The 18,222-nt window shown below is 46.7% G+C and overlaps 1 protein-coding gene across 3 annotated transcripts in view; it reads left to right on the top strand.

Moving 5' to 3' along the window:
* Positions 1 to 918: 918 nt before the first annotated feature.
* Positions 919 to 18,222, top strand: part of LOC147581517 (low-density lipoprotein receptor-related protein 2-like) — a 44,310-nt gene continuing 27,006 nt past the window's right edge. The window contains exons 1-13 of one of the 3 annotated variants that reach the window (XM_086703338.1): positions 919 to 1,162; positions 3,936 to 4,049; positions 5,724 to 5,843; positions 6,288 to 6,527; positions 7,414 to 7,527; positions 8,764 to 8,883; positions 10,013 to 10,138; positions 10,716 to 10,919; positions 11,614 to 11,782; positions 12,080 to 12,248; positions 13,396 to 13,621; positions 14,427 to 14,552; positions 16,402 to 16,626. In XM_086703338.1, the coding sequence (XP_086559464.1) occupies positions 1,087 to 1,162; positions 3,936 to 4,049; positions 5,724 to 5,843; positions 6,288 to 6,527; positions 7,414 to 7,527; positions 8,764 to 8,883; positions 10,013 to 10,138; positions 10,716 to 10,919; positions 11,614 to 11,782; positions 12,080 to 12,248; positions 13,396 to 13,621; positions 14,427 to 14,552; positions 16,402 to 16,626 (2,029 nt within the window). In that variant the 5' untranslated portion in view covers positions 919 to 1,086. Of the gene's footprint in view, positions 1,163 to 3,935; positions 4,050 to 5,723; positions 5,844 to 6,287; positions 6,528 to 7,413; positions 7,528 to 8,763; positions 8,884 to 10,012; positions 10,139 to 10,715; positions 10,920 to 11,185; positions 11,264 to 11,613; positions 11,783 to 12,079; positions 12,249 to 13,395; positions 13,622 to 14,426; positions 14,553 to 16,401; positions 16,627 to 18,222 lie in introns of those variants that run through there. The other 2 variants (XM_086703336.1, XM_086703337.1) reach the window with 2 other exon arrangements.

The following is an 18,222-nucleotide window of genomic DNA, read 5'->3' as shown; positions in this document are numbered from 1 at the left end:
TTTTCCTGGTGTTTTATTGCTGCCTTGCCCTTCCCAACGCTATAAATGTTCCTTGCCGGTTTTACATTCTATATTCTAACTCCGCTGGCGTGTTCTCTCCAAGATTCTGACACTCACGTCCCCTGGTGTACTGGAAAGAAGGAATGCCACAGCTTAGTAAGGGGAAGGGAGGGTGCTCGATGGCTTTGCTAATGTGTCACCAGCTCTCATCTTTTTTTTATCCATCATCTCACCCCCGATGGCAGCATTTGGATAAAACGACCTCCAAATTCTCCCGGTCCTGTAAGTCTATGACCCTACAGAGATTATGTTGGACTCTGGCTTGGAGCCACCAGATCCCCGTCCCCGTCCCATTGTTTAGGAAAGTAATTCCACTCCTGCGGGGGACACACACGGAAAGCGGTATGATGTTTCTCGGGGCTTTTGTACTGTGACTCTGACCGCCGGCCAAGACGACCCACCCCTCCGCGCTGTCAGTACAGACCCCTCGCAGGAGCGCCCGGCTCTGGCCGGGGGCGCTGGGAAGACAGGAGGCAGAGAGGGGGGAGTCCTCGCAGAGAAGGGCTCCCGAGCCCCGCGGCCGCCGTGCTGTCCTCAGTTTGCTGTTTCAAAGTGAGGTCTGAGGACCAGCAGCCAAGGCGTCACCTGACGATCATTCTGTTAGAGGCTCTCAGGCCCCCGCCCCACACCTCCGGGATCATAGTCTGCCGAGTAAGATGTCTAGGTGATTCCTGTGCCCATAAGAGTTCTCGAACCCCTAGTTCAGCGCGGCTGAGCAGTCCCACTTGGCCCCCGAGCGTGGCGGAGGCCAGGGCCCGAGGTAGCGGAGTGGCCGCTGTCCCGCTGCCGGAGTGGAGACCCCGCGGGGAGGCGGGCGCCGTCCTGCCTGCAGCCCGGCTCGGTCCCGGGCAGCGCCTCCCCGGGGGCCTGCCGCGGCGGTGCTCCCCACGCCCCCGCCGCCGTCATCCCCAATGAGCGGCGCGAGCGGAAGAAAGCCCGCCCCGGGCGCAGCCTGCGCTCCTCCCGCTAGCGGTCTCCTCCGGCGAGCGCGACTCCGGCCCCGAGGCGCCCTGTCCCCTCCCCGCCATGGGGCTCCGGGCGCTCCTTGTGCTCCTGCCGCCGGTGCTGGCCGCGCTGGGCGGCCTCGCGGGCTCTGCGACGGGTGAGTGGGGTCGCGCGGCAGGGCGTCCTGGAAGGGACGGCAGCGTGCAGGGGTGGCGGGCTGCGAGGCGCTGCAGGGGCGGGAGGAGAGCTTGGGGCACCCTCGCTGGTGTGCGTGAAGCACCCCCCCCTTCTGCAGTGACCTTCCACAGAGGAGGGTGAAGTCCGGCCTTCTGGAGGGGCCGCCGGCTGAGTCGCGGGGCCCCCTGCTTCTCTGCCCTTTCCTCCTTCCCCGCCTGCCCAGTGGATGAAAGAGGAGGTGGGCACAAGGGTCAAACTCGGCGGCGTCTTTCCTTCATCCCACCCCAAGCGTGTGGGAGCGAGCTCTCTGCACACTGAGTGCAGGGCGCACCTTCTTCTCCCCCCCTCCAATCCCGGCCCCCCCCCCCCTCCCCCCCCCCCGCCGTGTCGTGGCCAAGTGGGATCCGCTTTGCAGCCCTGGTCTCTGATGGGACCCTCGCTCAGGGTTCCCCAGGCAGCAGATTTAGCCTGGTGGAGGCCCGGGGCCTGGGGAAGAGGTAAGTCCCTCCGGAAACAGCACCACCCCCTCCCCCCCCCCCTCGCGGGGCGGGGGTGAAGTGGGGGACGGGGCTTGGGCCGGAGGTGCAGTTAGGAAGCGACTTCCTGCAGCACCTGTTGATACCTCTCGGGTTTAGGCAGACCCCAAGGCAGAGGAGAGCTGAATCCGTGTCCCAGGGTGACTGAGACACCCACAGTTCCCAGATGGTGGGTGGCTGGGCGACTGGTTGGTGGCCTAGCCAGGTGTAGGAGGTGCCCAGTGTTTGTCAAACCACCCGGCCTGCGGGCATGCTGATCTCTTGACAGGTCCTGGTTACTGGCCCTCATAGATTGAAGGCTGGTCATTTTAACTCGCGCAGACTCCTGGTCAAGGTGCTGTTAACTAGTTCGGAGGAGGTACCACTTAACTGAGTTCTCTGTCTTCCAGAAGGGATTCTCACCCACAAGATTTTTGCCTAACCTGGCAGAGCATCTCTGCAGGGATGAGAAGCCTTTGCTCTGGGTGGTCTTTTTGTACCACTCCTGGAGAACGTTTTAAGTTACTTGGGTTTTTTACTAAGCAGTGGTTACCAAGGCCCTCTGGCATGAAGACCTCTTTAGGATGTCCGTTTTAGAATAGCATGGGATCATTGTACTTTGTGTATTGATAGACTATGAGAAAGCTACCCTAAAATTAAAATAGAAGTAAAAATATTAATAAGTGTTGTATTCATTCACAGCAAGCGTCTACGTAAGTGAAAAGTAATGTTTTGAGATGCATCTGTAGATGTGTAGAATCTCGATGCACACATGGTCTCGAAACTGAGAAGCACCAGAGCACCGTATTGTTCAAGGTGTGACTCACCTGGCAGTATGAGTCTCTGAGGGCTGACTGAACCCCTAATTGGGATCCTTCTGGAAGGATCTGCTGGAAGAGGCAGCAAAAGAGTTAACACTTTATGAAGATTTATATGGTGGGTATACTGTGCCAAGTGGCTTTGTGGTCATTTCATCTCTGACTCTTCCTCTTCTGATCACTTATTTAGTAGTCTCCTTCTATAGACCCGAAAACCGAGATCCAAAGAGAGGAAGTGACTCTCCCAAGGTCCTATTGTTAGTAAGCGGTTTCACTGAAATGCCAACCTGTGTAGTCTGACAGCTGAGTCTGTGCTCCCATATTAGCGGTTGGTAACATCACTTGCTCTCAGTGGTTTGGGTTAAGCTAAGTAAGATTGCCTGGATGGTATGTGAGTCATCGGCAAAGTTGTTAGCTACCCATTAGTAACCAACACTTTCTAAATATTTCATTAAAATATTTTTTGCAAGCCAGCTTAAAAAAAAAAAACATACCTTGAGTAGCTATGCTAAAATCGCTATGTTAGAGGGATACAAGTAAGACTATGAAATGGTCCCTTAACAAAGAAGCTGTGGTCTACACAACGACCTTTTGTTGTCAACTTCCATTACACAACTTTGCACCACTTTCCGTTCCATATTGAAATTGTCCCAGGGAGTAGGACTGCACAGGGTTTTCAGTGCATCTTGCAGAGTCTTCTAGTATGGGCCATGTGGCTCATCTTTTCTAGGAACCAAAGGCAGGCTCTTTCTTTTTCAAAGTTATGACAGCATAATAAACTAAGTATAATCAGGCCTTCCTGGAGCCTCCCTCTGGGGACCACATTCTATAAAAAGCTGATTTTTGACCATTAATCATTCAAGGTTGATAAACACAAGTTCGTAACTTGAACAAAACTGAGAGTGTAAATCAATCTCCTGCAAATAACTGAAGACTTAACAAATGCTTATAACCAGCCTATGAGAGGCATTCTTATCAAGATGGTATGTAGGGACCCGCAATGCTAATCTAATTTTCAGATGTGTCTGCACATGCTTAAAAGTAAACTAGAGTGCCGTCTTTGAGCTTGGACTTCTAAATGTGCAACTATTCATACTGAGTGTTTTAAGACGGAACCGGAGCGAAAGCAGTGCCTGTGTCTCTTTGAGCAGAGTGCACACCAGCCCCTTATTCTAATGAGGACAGGCGATGGCAGTTCCCCAACTTTATACCACCTGAAGAACTATTTCCAATGTAGTAACGACTGCAGAAGTCATATGCGATTTTATGATACTGAATCCCCCCAAGTGTCTTCCTGAGTATGAGTTGACGGAAGGCCTTCTGAATGACCTCTTGACGGCAGCTTACCATGAAAAGGTGCTCCCTTGTAGCCAACGTAGCCAGAAACTCTCACGGATTTGCTTTTTTTCATCCAACGCAGACCAAGTGAGGTGCAATAAGACGAGGCAAGCTGCCTGTGGGGAAAGGTGCATTCCCGTGGCCTGGCTCTGCAACGGAGAGCGAGAGTGCCCCGACGGAACTGATGAGCAGTGTGGTGAGCGGCCTCCCCGTGTCTGGACTCCTAGATGGCCCCTCGGGCTGTGTGCCTGGCTGATGGTGCCAGGTTTGGTGGTTTTCCCTCTTAGGGGGTATCCGGAAACATTGGGCCTTCTGGATTGTTGCAGGCTTTCAGTCTGTAAGCCTAGGGATGTAGGTGTTGGTAGCATTATTATCAAAATGAGTGTGGAGGGCTGGTTGGGATAGAAAAACCAGCAAAAGTCTGGCTTCTCGCCTTAAATTCTGGCTGAAGCATGTGGCAGTTCCTGAAACTGCAATCATACAGATTCCTGTATAGGAAACCTTGGCAGACCTCAGCGCACACAATTACTTGTAAATATATACAGTAAATTAGTTCAGCTTTGCTTAGGGATTTTGTTCAACTAAAAGATATCTTTACAAATTGAGTATAAAGAAAACTACAAAACCAATAGAAGCCAAGTTAGCTGCTTGGTAAATGTCTTCCTGAAAAAAAAGCTCAAACGGCTCTGTGCTAAGAGTGCTCCCAGCCCCAGAAGGGACACCTGAACACCTATAGATGAGGAGAGCCTCTTAACAGATGCCTCTCATCCTTGTGCGGTAAATATGGAGGGAAAAAATTCCTCATTAAAAGAGGAACTCCCCCCGCCCCCCCCCCCCCCCCCCGCAAAGAACTTAGAGAGTGCTGTATTCCTTTTCTGTACCCCACATGCACATTCCTGGACTGGTCACTTACTGTAACTAATTTAATGTGGAACCTTTGGTGTGAAAACCTGTAATAGGGCAGGTTAGAATTAAATTTCATACTTGCATCAATGCCTTGTGTTCTGCTCCCCCATATACTTCACCCCACTTCTCCAGGTTTACTTGCCCAAAGGCATACTTCGAAGTATTTGAAGATCTAATTAAACCCCAAACTAACAGTCTCCAGGTTGTCTGAGTTCTTGATACAGTCTCAAACACCAAAGGGGTTTGAAGGAGCGAACTTGTAAAACTGTACTGTCCACTACAGTGGCCATTAGCCACACGTGAAGATTTTTTTTAAGTTTATTTTGAGAGCAAGAGAGAGCATGAGAGAGTGAGTGAGTGCGGGAGGAGAAAAGGGATAGAGAGAGAGAGAGAGAGAGAGAGAGAGAGAGAGAGAGAGAAAACCAAGCAGGTTCCACACTGTCAGTGTGGAGCCCGATGCAGGGCTTGAACTCACGAACTACAAGATCAGGACCTGACCCAAAATCAAGAGTTGGATGCTTAACTGACTGAGCCACCCAGGTGTCCCCCACATGTGAAGATTTAAATTTATTTAAATAAATACAGTTCTTTTATCATACAAGTCACATTACAGTTGCTCCACAGCTACAGGAGACTGGTGACTACCATTTTAGGCAGCATAGGTCCAAAACACTCTTCTGTAGTCACAACAGGTTTTACCGGACAACTGTGTTCTAGAAGCATGTTGGGGAGCATAAGCTTTATCGGGCTGCTAGGTGATTACCCCTGAGGCCGGGGTACAATGTGTTCTTAAGGATAACCTGAAAAGGACAGGCAAGTTCAGGATTGACCCAGTGGCGAATCAGGAATTAATTATTCTTTTGCCAATGACAAGACTTAATATGAAACCCAAATTTAAAAGCTGCGTGTGCCCTGACAAACCCCTCTTCCTTTCTGCCCCCCGAATACCACCCCTGGCCTGCAGAGGAAGTATGCGGTGGACATCCTCAGGCTTGGCAGTGTGATGACGGGAAATGTATTTCTATTAGCTGGCTCTGTGACGGTACCGGAGACTGCTTGGATGGCTCCGATGAGGTTAACTGTGGTACGTACAACTTCGTGTATCTTCACACGCATTCTTTGTGTCTGCGGCATCGAGGAACCTCCACAGGATTGAAAGTAACACACAAGTCACTAAACAGCCTTATGCCACACGGGCTCACTCCAGATATTGTCTCCGTTATTAGAGGGGACGTTTTATCCACTTCTGCATTTTTGCAAAATTACCTAAAAGATTCTTGCCTCCATTGCCTTTTTAAACTCCTCTGGGATGAACTTGAGTATACAAAGTTGGGGCCACACCGCTAATCGCTACCATCCCTTTCAGTTCTGGGTTTTCTATAAACCAAATCCACGAGCAGACCATAAATACCTGAATAAACAAGCAATACCTATGGTCTGTAAGCAGACCATAAATACCTGAATAAACCTGAATGAACAAGCAAGTTCAGGGGCGCTGCCCCCCTGAGCCCACTCCTGCCTTTGACAGAGATACCAACAGCATGTCCTGGCCGAAAAATCCAGTGTCCGGGAAATTCTCGGTGCCGTGATGCTTGGGAGCTCTGTGACGTGCATAAGGACTGCGGCGACGGGCTTGACGAAGCACCGTGTTCCCTGATCCGTTGCCTGGCCGGGCAGTGGCAGTGCAGGAACAAGGTGTGTGTCATGGATAGCTGGAAGTGCAATGGCGTCAATGACTGCGGTGACTCCTCCGATGAGGAAGCCTGTGGTGAGTCCCCCACCCCGCCCACCTCCCCGGCCTTGGCCTTTCGTGTAAAGGGGAAGGCTGTACTATGTGGGCCGCTTTCTGCAAGCTGCGTTTCATTCCTGTGACCGAGACTTCCATCCTATATCTAAAAACAGGATGTTTCCTAGCAATAACCGAGATTTAGTTATCCATGGAAACCTAAAGCAGTGCTCAAATAATGGCTCTGTGGTGGACGCTCTGAGCGTTGCCTCGAATGTTTCCACTACTCAATGTGGCCAATGCACAGAACACCCGAGCACCGGCTTATGAAGGCAGTCTCCTAACAGGTGCCTCCTGTCCTGGTGTAGTGAAGACGGGAGAGGAAAATTTCTCATTAGAAGAGGATTCCCCCTCCCTCCCCCCCCCACTGCCCTGCCTTACAAAGCACTTGATGAGTATTACGTTCCTTTTCTCTACACCCTCCCCCCCCCCCCCGCCCCCAACAATGTGGTAGAAACTCCAAATTCTCAGTAAATCCCAATCCTACTTCAATCTTTCCAGAATTAAATCTGCAGTATTGAATATATTCAGATTCTAACATTTTTGTAATGTTTAAACTGGCTTAAGAAGAGTCTTCCTTTAGGGCGCATGTTAACTCACTGTAACACCATTTCAATTGGAACTACTTAATGCTAATTGAATTCAAATTCAATATTCTTTCAGTCCAGTGCCCAAGTGGCATAACATCCTTGTTATCAAGTCTTAAGTCCCAGTTCCCTGAAAACCCTGCTTCAAATGACACAACGTCCTTTCCTACCTAGACTTGCTTTGGGTTCTAGAAATACTGCGGTCACCTTACTGTAATAAGTGTTTCTATCACCCCTTCCCCCAAGTGCTGTCAGAAAAGAATGCTTTCCTGCCTCCACAGCTTCCTGTCCAGAAGGCACTGTGAGGTGTGACGAAGGGAAATGCATCCTGGAATCCCTGATGTGTGACGGGGAAGCAGACTGTGCAGATGGTACCGATGAGCCCGCCACATGCGGTGAGGACCCTGTTGCTGGGTTGGCCCGATGCAGGGGTGGGGAGAACCGGACCAAGTAAGCCAGTGCTGCTTGGTAGTCATAAGGGTCTACACTCTGGGAATGCGTGGACTAAAACACCTATTAATCCTTCAGTGATGGCTCCATCCCAGGTGACAGGTTCCAAGCCTTGGTTTTGGTCTCCCGAGTTTGAGCCAATGTTACTTGCGCCATGAAACTTTGAGAGTTCTTCTCCTGTTATGGCTTTAGGGAAATAGACTAGCTAAATACCCCAAACCACATGGCTCCTAACATTCTGGAGTAACGCATACTTTGCTACTGAGAAGCACATCGTGTGTTCAAGACCATATGGTGAATTCTCTAAGGATTTAACTGAAGAAAGACTTAGGAAGACTGTTTCCTGGTGAGGATGGAAAGAACTGAGGGAAGCAACTCAAACTTTTTTTTTTTTGAATGTCTACTTGTTTTTGAAAGAGCAAGAGCGGGGCAGGGGCAAGGAGAGGGGGACAGAGGATCAAAACGGGTTCTACACGGACAGCAGAGAACCTGATGTGGGGCTCAGACTCATGAACTGTGAGATCGTGACCTGAAGTCAGATGCTTAACCGACTGAGCTATTCAGGCGCCTCTCAAACTTTAATACCTTGCAGTTCTCACTATAAAAATCACTGTTGATTCAAGTTGTTGTGGAGGGAGAGGGGGCACCTGACCCCAGGCACTTTGTCATCTGTCTTATTTCCTCCTCAAATCTGGTATTAGATGTGTATAATGAAACCTCTTTAGTGCTGCTAAAGGCTGTGAAAGCAGCTTTCTACTAAAGGAACAAGTAAGATTGTAAAAGCATAAACAGTGGGACAAAGCACAGGCTTCTGGTCCTGTGTAGATAATTCACTGAAATTAATAAATTGCTATAAAGCTTCCTGAGGCAAGGGTCCTGACCACCCACATTTCTGGAGAAATTAAGGAAGAGGTTGCTGGCCCCTCTGTGGGCGGAACAATATGCCAACATTTGAAATTGTCCAGACTGTCCACCTAAAAATTCCTTTCCCCTGCTCCAAGTTTCCTAACTTTCCCTGTCTTCTGGTCTTTTCCCAAAGCCTCCACATTCCTAGGTCAGGGAGCAGAGTCAAAACAGTCATATGGCCCTTACACAGTGTGGGGGTTTGTAACACAACGGTTTATGAAATGTTTGATCTGCACCGTGTTAAGCCGTCCTGACCGCTGCCCTGTCTCTACCAGGTAAAAACTGCTCTCTGGCCAACGGGGGCTGTGAGGGGCAGTGCAGGGACACATACTGGGGAGTCCAGTGTTCGTGTGGAGCCGGGTGGCAATTACAGCCGGACGCTCAGAGCTGTGCAGGTCAGCGTTCATTTGGCTCATCTTCAAAGTTTTTATTGCAGGATGATGGATATGATATAAAATACACCATCTTAATCATTAAGTGTATACTCCAGTGGCCTCAGCATGTGCAAACATCACCACTGTCCATCTCCAGAACTTTGTCATCCTCCCAACAGCAACTCTCCATACCTGTGACATAATAACTCTGTCCCCAATCCCTGGAAACCTCTATCGACTTCCTGTCTCTATGAATTGGCCTGTTCTAGTCCTGCATCTAAATACGATCATGTGGTAAATGTCCTTGTGTGTCTGGCTTATTTCACTTAGCATGTTGTTAAGGTTCATCCATGTCCTAGCATGTGTCAGAATCTCTCTCTTTTTTTTTAAGTTTATTTTGAGAGCGAACATGAGTGGGGGAGGGGTAGAGAGCGAGAGAGAGAGTAGGGGAGAGAGAGAATCCCAAGCAGGCTCTGTGCTGTCCATGCAGAGCCCGATGTGGGGCCTGATCTCACAAATGGTGAGATCATGACATGAGCTAAAACCAAGAGTCGGGCACTTAACTGAGCCACTCAGGCCCCCCAAAATCTTAAGTTCAAATAATATTTCATTGTGTGTATATGTCTCATTTTGTTTATCCATCTGTTGATGGACACTTCCACGGTTTCTACCTTTTGGCGATTGTGGACAATGCTACGGACATTGGTGTGCAGATGTTTGAATCCCTGCTTTCAATACTCTTGGGTATATGTCAGAAGTGGAATCGTTGTATCATGTGGTCAAGTCTGTTTAACTTGAGGAACCATCCAACTATTTTCCACAGGGGTGGCCCATTTGATTTTTCCCACCAGCAGTGCACAAGTCTTTGTTTTTCCACATCTTACCATTCATTCTGAATCAGCAACACCCCCAAGAATGTTGTTAGGGCAACCTAGATCCATCTTCTGGGGTCTCTATATTGATGTTTCTGCTGAATTACACTTATGTGGATGGCAGTTCAACAGAGGCAGGGACTGTCTGTCCCAGCACCCAGTGCAGTGGTTTCCACATAATAGATGTCCAGTGAGCGTCTGAAAAGTAGCTCAAAGGAACAAAAATACTCAAGGGATTGCTCCTTGGTCATCTCTGACTTACGACTGTCTCTCATTAGATCTAGATGAGTGCTCCAAGGCCTACAGTCCTTGTGGCCAGCTGTGTCACAACACACCAGGCTCTTACTCCTGTGAATGTATTCAAGGTCACCAGCTCTACAATGGTACCAGTTGCCGAGTTACAGGTGAGCTCTGAGACCCTAAGTAAAGCCTAGCTCTTGCTGTGCCCTTAGCAGTAATTATAGATAGAAATACTATGGGTGATTCCCTTTAGGGTCTAGTATTAGAGAAGACTTTATTCTTTCCATAAAGAAGCTGCTATGACAACATTCCTTGGCCAATTTGAGTTTCAGTTGCTATTAAGTGTCTTTAAAATGACGTATTCTCTAGGCTATACACCTAGGGGCTCCAGAGACCCCACTGATAAAATCTTAACTGGGCCTGTGTTTCTTTAAGGATGAGACAGTTCATTTATTTGGCTTCTGTGTATGAGGCATAGAGAGGACATCCTTTTAGGGTTGGGGGAAGGGCTGAATCTGAAATCAAATGGGCCAAGAGATTCCAAAGATTAGTTTGAATGTGTTGGAGTTTAGAGGAGGAATTAAGACTTAAGGTGGTCCCCTAGATCTCCTCTGGACACTCCTGAGTCCAGACTTCAGGGTAAGTGCATTTCAGCAGGGACAGCTTCTTTGGTTAAAGAGAATGGCATGAAAGAAAGTTTCAAAGGAATGTGTCACTACTCCTTTTCCAATTCTATTACAGATGATGCTGTTAAAATTCTTATAGCAGCAGATCGAGAACTTGGTGTCCTGGATCAAAGAACAGGCATCTACGAACCTCTTGTACCTATAAAATCGAGGCCTACTTCCGTTGCATATGATCTTGAGAGAAGCATGTACTTTTGGGTGGATGGAATCTTAAATGTGTTTGTCCTTGGGAAGCCAAACTCGGTTCTTCTCTATCCAGGTATATTTCTTGACGTGAAGAACCCTATTGCTTCTTAAAGCCACATCAACAGAGCATAAGCAGCCTGTGTTACTCATCTGGACATCTTCTGTGACTTCCTTGGGAATCATGAGAGTTTGTACAGTCCCAATTTGAGATAAGACTATCTAATTTGGCTCCTTGAGAGCTTTGGTAGAGTCTACCTGGAGAATGAAGTCACTATTAAGTAGTCCAGAAAGTTTGGGGATGTGGGCTCAGGCCAAGGTTTGTCTCCACTCTATTACTAGGTATGTGACTTTGAGCAAGTTGCTAACTCCTTTGAACCACCGTCTGTAAGATGAAGGGAATAGCACTTGCTTCACTGGGTAAGTGTGGGGGTTAAACCAGAGTTGGTACATGTGCGGAAGTGCTTAGCATTGTCCTGGATGCCCAGAAATCCTCTGCGAGTGGTTAAGAGGTACAGTTCCTAACAATGCACCTGAGACTTCTGTAGTAGACAGTGCCCCAAACTGAGGTTGCATTCTCTTCGATTTTTTGGTTATGTTTCTGCTAAGATCTTTCTCTTTCCCTGCTGCACACTGCATATTGGACATAGCACATCTCTGGCCCTCCTTCTCTGTGTCCTATTTGCCTCATTGTGTAGCTTGAAATCAGAACATGTAGACAAGTTCAGTCCAAATCTGTGGGAACAGAACACTGTCTCCTGTATCTCCAGAACTTAAAACGGTGAACAGTGTCTCTTTGGACTGGTTCACGGGACAGTTGTATTGGGCGAGCAGCTTCGCAAGAGTTATCTGTGCTGGTTTAAGTGATGGCAGAGGCTACGTCAAAATCTTGGAAAAGGATCTGGTGCCAGAGCAGCTCATTGTGTTTCCCACAAAGAAGTAAGTAGTGTTTCTTTGAGACTATATCCCAAATCATTGGTTATCTTAGAAGTTTAAGTTGATAAGAGAACACTTCAACTTTTTCAACCTATTTGCTCAAAAAAAAAAAAAAAATCTTGAGTTTAAAGCCTAAATCGAATGTTATGAGGCCCAAATTTTCAGTCTATTGAGTCTGAGGGCAGAAATCTCCTGCATTCTTAGCAGTGTGGTGATCTGGGACCTGTACAAGAGAGCTAAGGGGACCTGGCTGTTCAGTGGAGGGGACTGTTAACACCTTGCCCCTTTTACTTTTCTCAGGTCCTTGTATTGGGTAAATCGTGGTGAGAAAGGCATGAGAACTATTGAGACTGCAGGGATGGATGGCTCGGATAGGAAGGTGCTCGCAGCTGTAAACATGGAGGAGCCTGTAGGACTGACACTCGACCACGTGACCGGCAGGCTCTACTGGATCAGTGACTATAAAGAGGTACTGGAAATAGGTCCAGGAGAGAAGATAAACCGTTAAACCTGGGTCTTGGTATGACTGTGGGTAACTGCGAAGTTCTCTTTGGTCTTGCATCAACACTGTGAAATATTTCTGGCTGTGAAAACGGAGAGAAGCAAGCTAGGATTGCACAGTATCTTTAGGTAGAGTCTGACAATATCAACATAGGTTGGGAGACTTGGCGTGACTTCCTTTTTTTTTTTTCTTAGGTTTATTGAAAAGAGAGAGAGGGAATGGGGAGGGGCAGAGAGAGTGGGGGAGAGAATCCCAAGCAGGCTCCATGCTCAGTGTGGTGTCTGATGCAGGGCTTGGTCCCATGACCATGAGATCACGATCTGAGCTGAAATCAAGACTCACTTAACCAACTGAGCCACCCAGGTGCCCCTATTGTGACTTTCTTAAATACTACAGTCAAACTTGGCACTGGTAGTATAGGGCATATTCTGTGTCATGCCTAGGATGTAAAACCTTTTAAGATGGCAGACCACCTCCTTGAAATAACATAGTTAAGTACTTAGTACTTACTTATATTCCTATTTCGAGGTCTTAATATTACAGTTTGTGTAATCTCATTTTTGGAAGCATCAAACTGACAGACCAATATGACACGGTGGCCAAAAGCATAGGCTTAGGAGTCATTTTTTTTTAAAGACGTCAATTTTTTTTTTTTAAAGTAATCTCAACACCCAGTGTGTGGCCCAATCCTGAGATCAAGAGTTTCATGCTGTACCAGGTGCCCTGGGGAATCATATTTTTAAGCCTATCACATCAGCTGTGATTTTGGCAATTTATGGCACCTCTTTGGGCTCCAGTTGCCCTCTCTGAAAACAGCTAAAATGTTTTTCTTCAAAAGACAATCGGAAAATGTAGGGAAAGAACTTGGCACAACGTTTGGATGCAGACAATGTGTTGTACAAGTAACTACTGTAACTTATCTGTGACCCGGTTTGTGCAAGATGCAGTTGCACCACTGGGTTTGGCATTACCTTCCGTGTAATCCTAAGATGATTTCATCTCTGTCAAGTTGATAGCTCATGAAGATGTTAATCAGTGTGCATGAAAGAGGTGCAGCACTGACCTCGGCATCTCTTGCTAATGGTACGCTGCTCTCATGACTCTAACCCTTTAGTCCATAGAGACGGTAAACGTGGACGGCAGTGGGAGGCACACTTTTCCTGAGATCTTCTTGGAAGGTGACAATCCAATAGGACTAGCTGTATTTGAGAACTCTTTCTTCTGGGCAAATAAAATACGGCTGTTTCGCACTTCACCCCACACCCCAAAGGAGAGAGTGGTGCTGCTGAATGCTTCCATATCTGCTTTCTCTGTCCTGCACAAATCCCAGCAGCCCAAGGGTATGTCAAGGACTTGCTTTTGAAATGCTAATGCATCAGAATGTACACTAAACAGAAATGGCCTAAATTACTACCTTGGTCTGCTCTTGGAACTTGCTACTTTTTTAGGCAGGGAAAATGTTCTGGGTATTATTCCAGAATTCTATAGGACTTCTAAATAAGAGAAAATGAACAAAATCCTTTTCTGGGAAACTCCTTCCAAGCATGTACCTTGTGCTTTGTCCAAGTCCAATGTAGTAACCAGATTCTTGAAGTCTGAAATACATGAAATGGGGTAATAAGCTATTCACATAAGGGCTACGATAGCTTACTCACAGACACGTTAATTGTTGTTGACCTTAAAGTTTTATGCTCTTGATAGAAAGTTGAAGAAAGCCCAGTATCCCATTTATAGAAGAGTAGGAGTTAAAAACTTTTGTCAATCAGCAATTATATGTCACATTCAACTCAGATAATGGTTCTTACTGTGTCTGAGAGACTAAGCAAAGTAGAGAACTTAGACTACTATTTACTTCTAAAGGAGTCTTCCTATAAGCGAACTAGACAGCATTTTGCCTTAACTCTGGGGGGAGAAGATGCTGGTGGTTGAAGCTTTATTGGCTTGAGCTCAACATGGATAAGTAATTGCCAGTATCTGAAAGGGGATCGTGGGAGTTTAAAGGTCAGCATGCCTAACCTAGAAGGAAACGAGGATACTGGGATTCCTCTTAAGGCAAAACTAATTTAATTCCCTTGAGTCTTCAGTTTTGAACTAGTATATGGAGAATTCTGAAATTGTATCTAACCTATTTCTCTTTTACAACAGGCAGATACCCAGAATGTGCTCCAGGCTCTTGTAGCCACTTATGTCTCCTGTCCCCCATCCATCCCAAGGGCTATAAGTGTGTTTGTCCAGAGGGAATGTTTCTTTTACCTTCTGGTACATGTAGTGGTAAGTCTGCTGGGTGAAATGGGTTTGGCTCTGGGAGTCACATTCCATGGTAGGCCTGGAAATAACGTGGCTTCCATTTTGGGATCAATCACTTTTGCACTGACAACCTTACTTTGGTTAAGTTTCGCTCTCAAAGATCTTGATTAGTTTTTTCAGTTGTGTTAAAAGTCCATAACCTAGAACTTCCTATTTTAACCACTTCTAAGTGTACAGTTCAGTAGCATTAGGCACATTCATATTCTTGTGCAGCCATCACCACCATCCATTTCCAGAACGTCTTCATCTTCCTACACTGAAATTTTGTACCCATTTAACAATAACTCCCCCTTCCTCTCCTCCTCTGCCTGCCCCTGGACGACCATTCTACCTTCGGTCCATATGAATTTGACTACTTGAGGAACCTCATTAAGTGGAATCATACAGTATTTTCCCTTTCGTTGCTGGCTTATTTCACTTAGCATAATACCTTTGAGGTTCATACATGTTGTAATAGGTGTTAGAATTTAAAAAAAAAATTTTTTTAGTGTTTGTTTATTTTTGAAGGAGAAAGCGTGAGCAGGGTAGGGGCAGAGAGAGAGATAGAGAGAGAGAGCGCGTGAGAGAGGGAGACACAAAATCCCAAGCGGGCTCCAGGCTCAGAGCTGTTAGCACAAAGCCTGATGCAGGGCTCGAACTCACGAGCCACGAGATCATGATCCGAACCGAAGTCGGACGCTTAGCCACCCAGATACCCCCAGAATTTCTTTTTAAGGCTGGATAACAATCCATTTTATCTGTACTACATTTGGTTTATCCATTCATCCATCCGTGGGTATTTGGGTTTGATTGATTTTAAACTAGAAAAACATAGCTTACACCACTCAGTTTTACCAGAAAATTTAAGTTGTATAAGAAAAGTAATCCTCCATAGTCTTATAACTATTATGTGTTCTGGCTTCTGTTTGTGAGCAGAGAGTCTATGTCAATATTGTTAACGTAAAGTCTTCCTGCTGGTTTTTGTCTTTGAAATATTAAGGCTACATGCTCCATTGAACCCCTCTATCCAAGTTACTTTTTCCTAAAGAACATTGAGGCTTTAAGAACATATGGTGGGGGCGCCTGGGTGGCTCAATCGGTTGAGCATCCAACTTCAGCTCCAGGTTATGATCTCATGGTCCGTGAGTTCAGGCCCTGCATCGGGCTCTGTGCTGACAGCTCAGAGCCTGGAACCTGCTTCGGATTCTGTGTCTCCCTCTCTCCCTGCCCTTCCCCCACTCGCGATCTCTCTCTCTCTCTCTCTCTGCCTCTCAAAAATAAAGAAAACTAATAAAAAAAAATGCTATGAGTATGTTCACGTTCTAACTACCTTTAAAGAACACAATTCTCAGGGGTAGCCACTGAATGCACTCGTGGTGTATATAATACACTATTGTGCCAGACTCAGGACTTGAGCTTAAATCGTACCTTGAACATTATATATCCAGTTAAGTTCCCAACTAACTTTTCTTTAAGTGGGCAATTGAATTTAAAATTCTTTCTACTGAGACTTGAGTGCCACAAGCAAGGATTCGAGGACATTACTGAATGAAATGGGGCACCACCCCAGCCCTAATCCTCCTGCTTCTGTGTGGACCTTTCAGCAGAAAATCCAAAGGGTTTGTGCCTTGGGAAAGCTGATCAGCACTTCATTTGCCCAAATGGCTCCCTTCTCTAAGGAAGCTAGGGCATTTGGGTTGTATGTGTGCCTCAGAAGCGAATTTGATAAGACCCCTTTCTAGGTGTACCTCAGCTGGAGGGATTGCTCAAGAAGGGAGCATTTGGGCTTACCTAGCAAATGGCCAAACAGTAAATCTCCTTTTTCCCTTGGTAGAGTTAAAGGTGGTGTTTTCTTCTGGCAAACGTCTCTACTTGTTGAAAGTTGGTTTTATGGGAACTGCTATAGAGCGAACCCTGGTTCAAGAGCATCCTAGGAACATCTATTTACTGGATATTGACTGGAAAAGAAACCTCATCTACTGGACAAATGCCCAGGGACGTCTGTTCTTCTCAACTGGCTATTCGGGAGAAAAGCGAGAGATTTGGACAGAGCGTACAGGTAAGTTGGGTGGCTATTTTGGCTTTTTCCCTTTATTTTCTGGCTCTAAAATTAAGTAGAGCCAAAAAAAAAAAAAAAAAAAAAAAAAAAAAGGTACCTATTCCTGATCTGAATCTGTCTTAATGCCAAAGAATTTTTTTATTTTTTTTATTTTTTGTGTTTGTTTTTGAGAGACAGAGCGAGAGCAGGGGAGGGACAGAGAGAGAGAGAGAGAGAGAGAGGGAGGGAGACACAGAATCTGAAGCAGCCTCCAGTCTCTGAGCTGCCAGCACAGAGCCCGATGCGGGGCTCGAACCCACGAACCGTGAGATCATGACCTGAGCAAGTCAACGCTCAACCAACTGAGCCACCCAGGCACCTCCAAAAGAATGGTTTTAAACTAACTTACATATGAAGTATCAGAGTTACCCTTATGCTTAGGCGAGCTGTGCAGACTGTTAAAAGGCTACCATGATTTGGCAAATCCTGGGGTCAGTGGTAAGTTTTTTGAGATTCTATTTTCCTGGCCTTAAGTTTGGGCAGGACAGAAATAGACCTCAAATCCTTCAGTTTTGCAATGCAGATTTTTTTCTTGCACTAATTTAGAAGTGATTTGCAATGCAGATTTCTGAGAGAACTAGCAAGATATTTTCTTACCGTGGTAATATATACTTTCTCTTCTCTCCCACTCCTGGGTGCTATACCCCAAGCTTAGTGCCCTGTGCTCTGCCTAACGGCAAACATCTACTTTATAAAAAGGAACTGAGGCTAGAGCTCCAAGGTGAGTAATTTGATTTCCGGATGTTCCCTGCGTACTGTAAGTACCAACAATAAGCTTTACTACAAGCAGTGCTGTCCTGAAAGACGTGCTCCCGGGATGTCCTTCAGAGCAGTGGACTCTGCTGAGTCCTGAGGGCAAGCACAGTGCCTGGTGCCTTGCAACTTCCGGTACCTGCCCTGGAGAACTTTCAGGAAAAAGTGAAGCGGGCAGTGATCTTGCAATACAGCTGATGGCTGTCTGAGGAAACTTGTGGCCTTAAATTTCTTCCCATTTAATTAAAAATGCCACCTTTGCTCCACTGGCTAATCTTAGCTAATAGGTTTCAGTGTTACAATGATTATATCAAGGAATTTTAGGAGACTGGCAGTTTCACTTGAGCTGGGTTCTCTTGTGGAATACTGAGTCCTTGGGGTAGGTGGCTCTGAAATAATAGGAAAAAAATACACATATCTGACCCTGGTTACTGGCACAGAGCTTTGTAACTTCCTGAGTGATAGCTCTGACACAGAGCTCCTAGGTCCTTTGGGGTTTCCTGGGCGAGAGGAATAGCTTTGGCTTGAATGAGCCAAGAATGCAAAATTGAATTTAAGGTCCATTTCCACGACTTAGGGCCAGAAAAACTTTAAAACCCTTATCACTGACCCTGGGAGGCTGTTAACCAGAAAGACCAAGCCATGACCAGAAGCTTAGACCTCTCAGCCCTACTCCCCATTCTCCGGAGAGGGGAGGGGGGGCTGGAAATGGAATCGGTGCTCAGTCATGTCTATGTGATGAAGCCTCCACCTGTGTGCCGGAAGGGAGGCAAACCTCAGGTCCATGGGAACAGAAGCTCCTGC

The sequence above is a fragment of the Puma concolor genome, chromosome B1 (assembly GCF_028749965.1).
Source record: "Puma concolor isolate L17-30 chromosome B1, mPumCon1.1.hap2, whole genome shotgun sequence".
NCBI classification, from domain to species: domain Eukaryota; kingdom Metazoa; phylum Chordata; class Mammalia; order Carnivora; family Felidae; genus Puma; species Puma concolor.
This window is presented reverse-complemented; position numbering and strand designations above follow the sequence as displayed.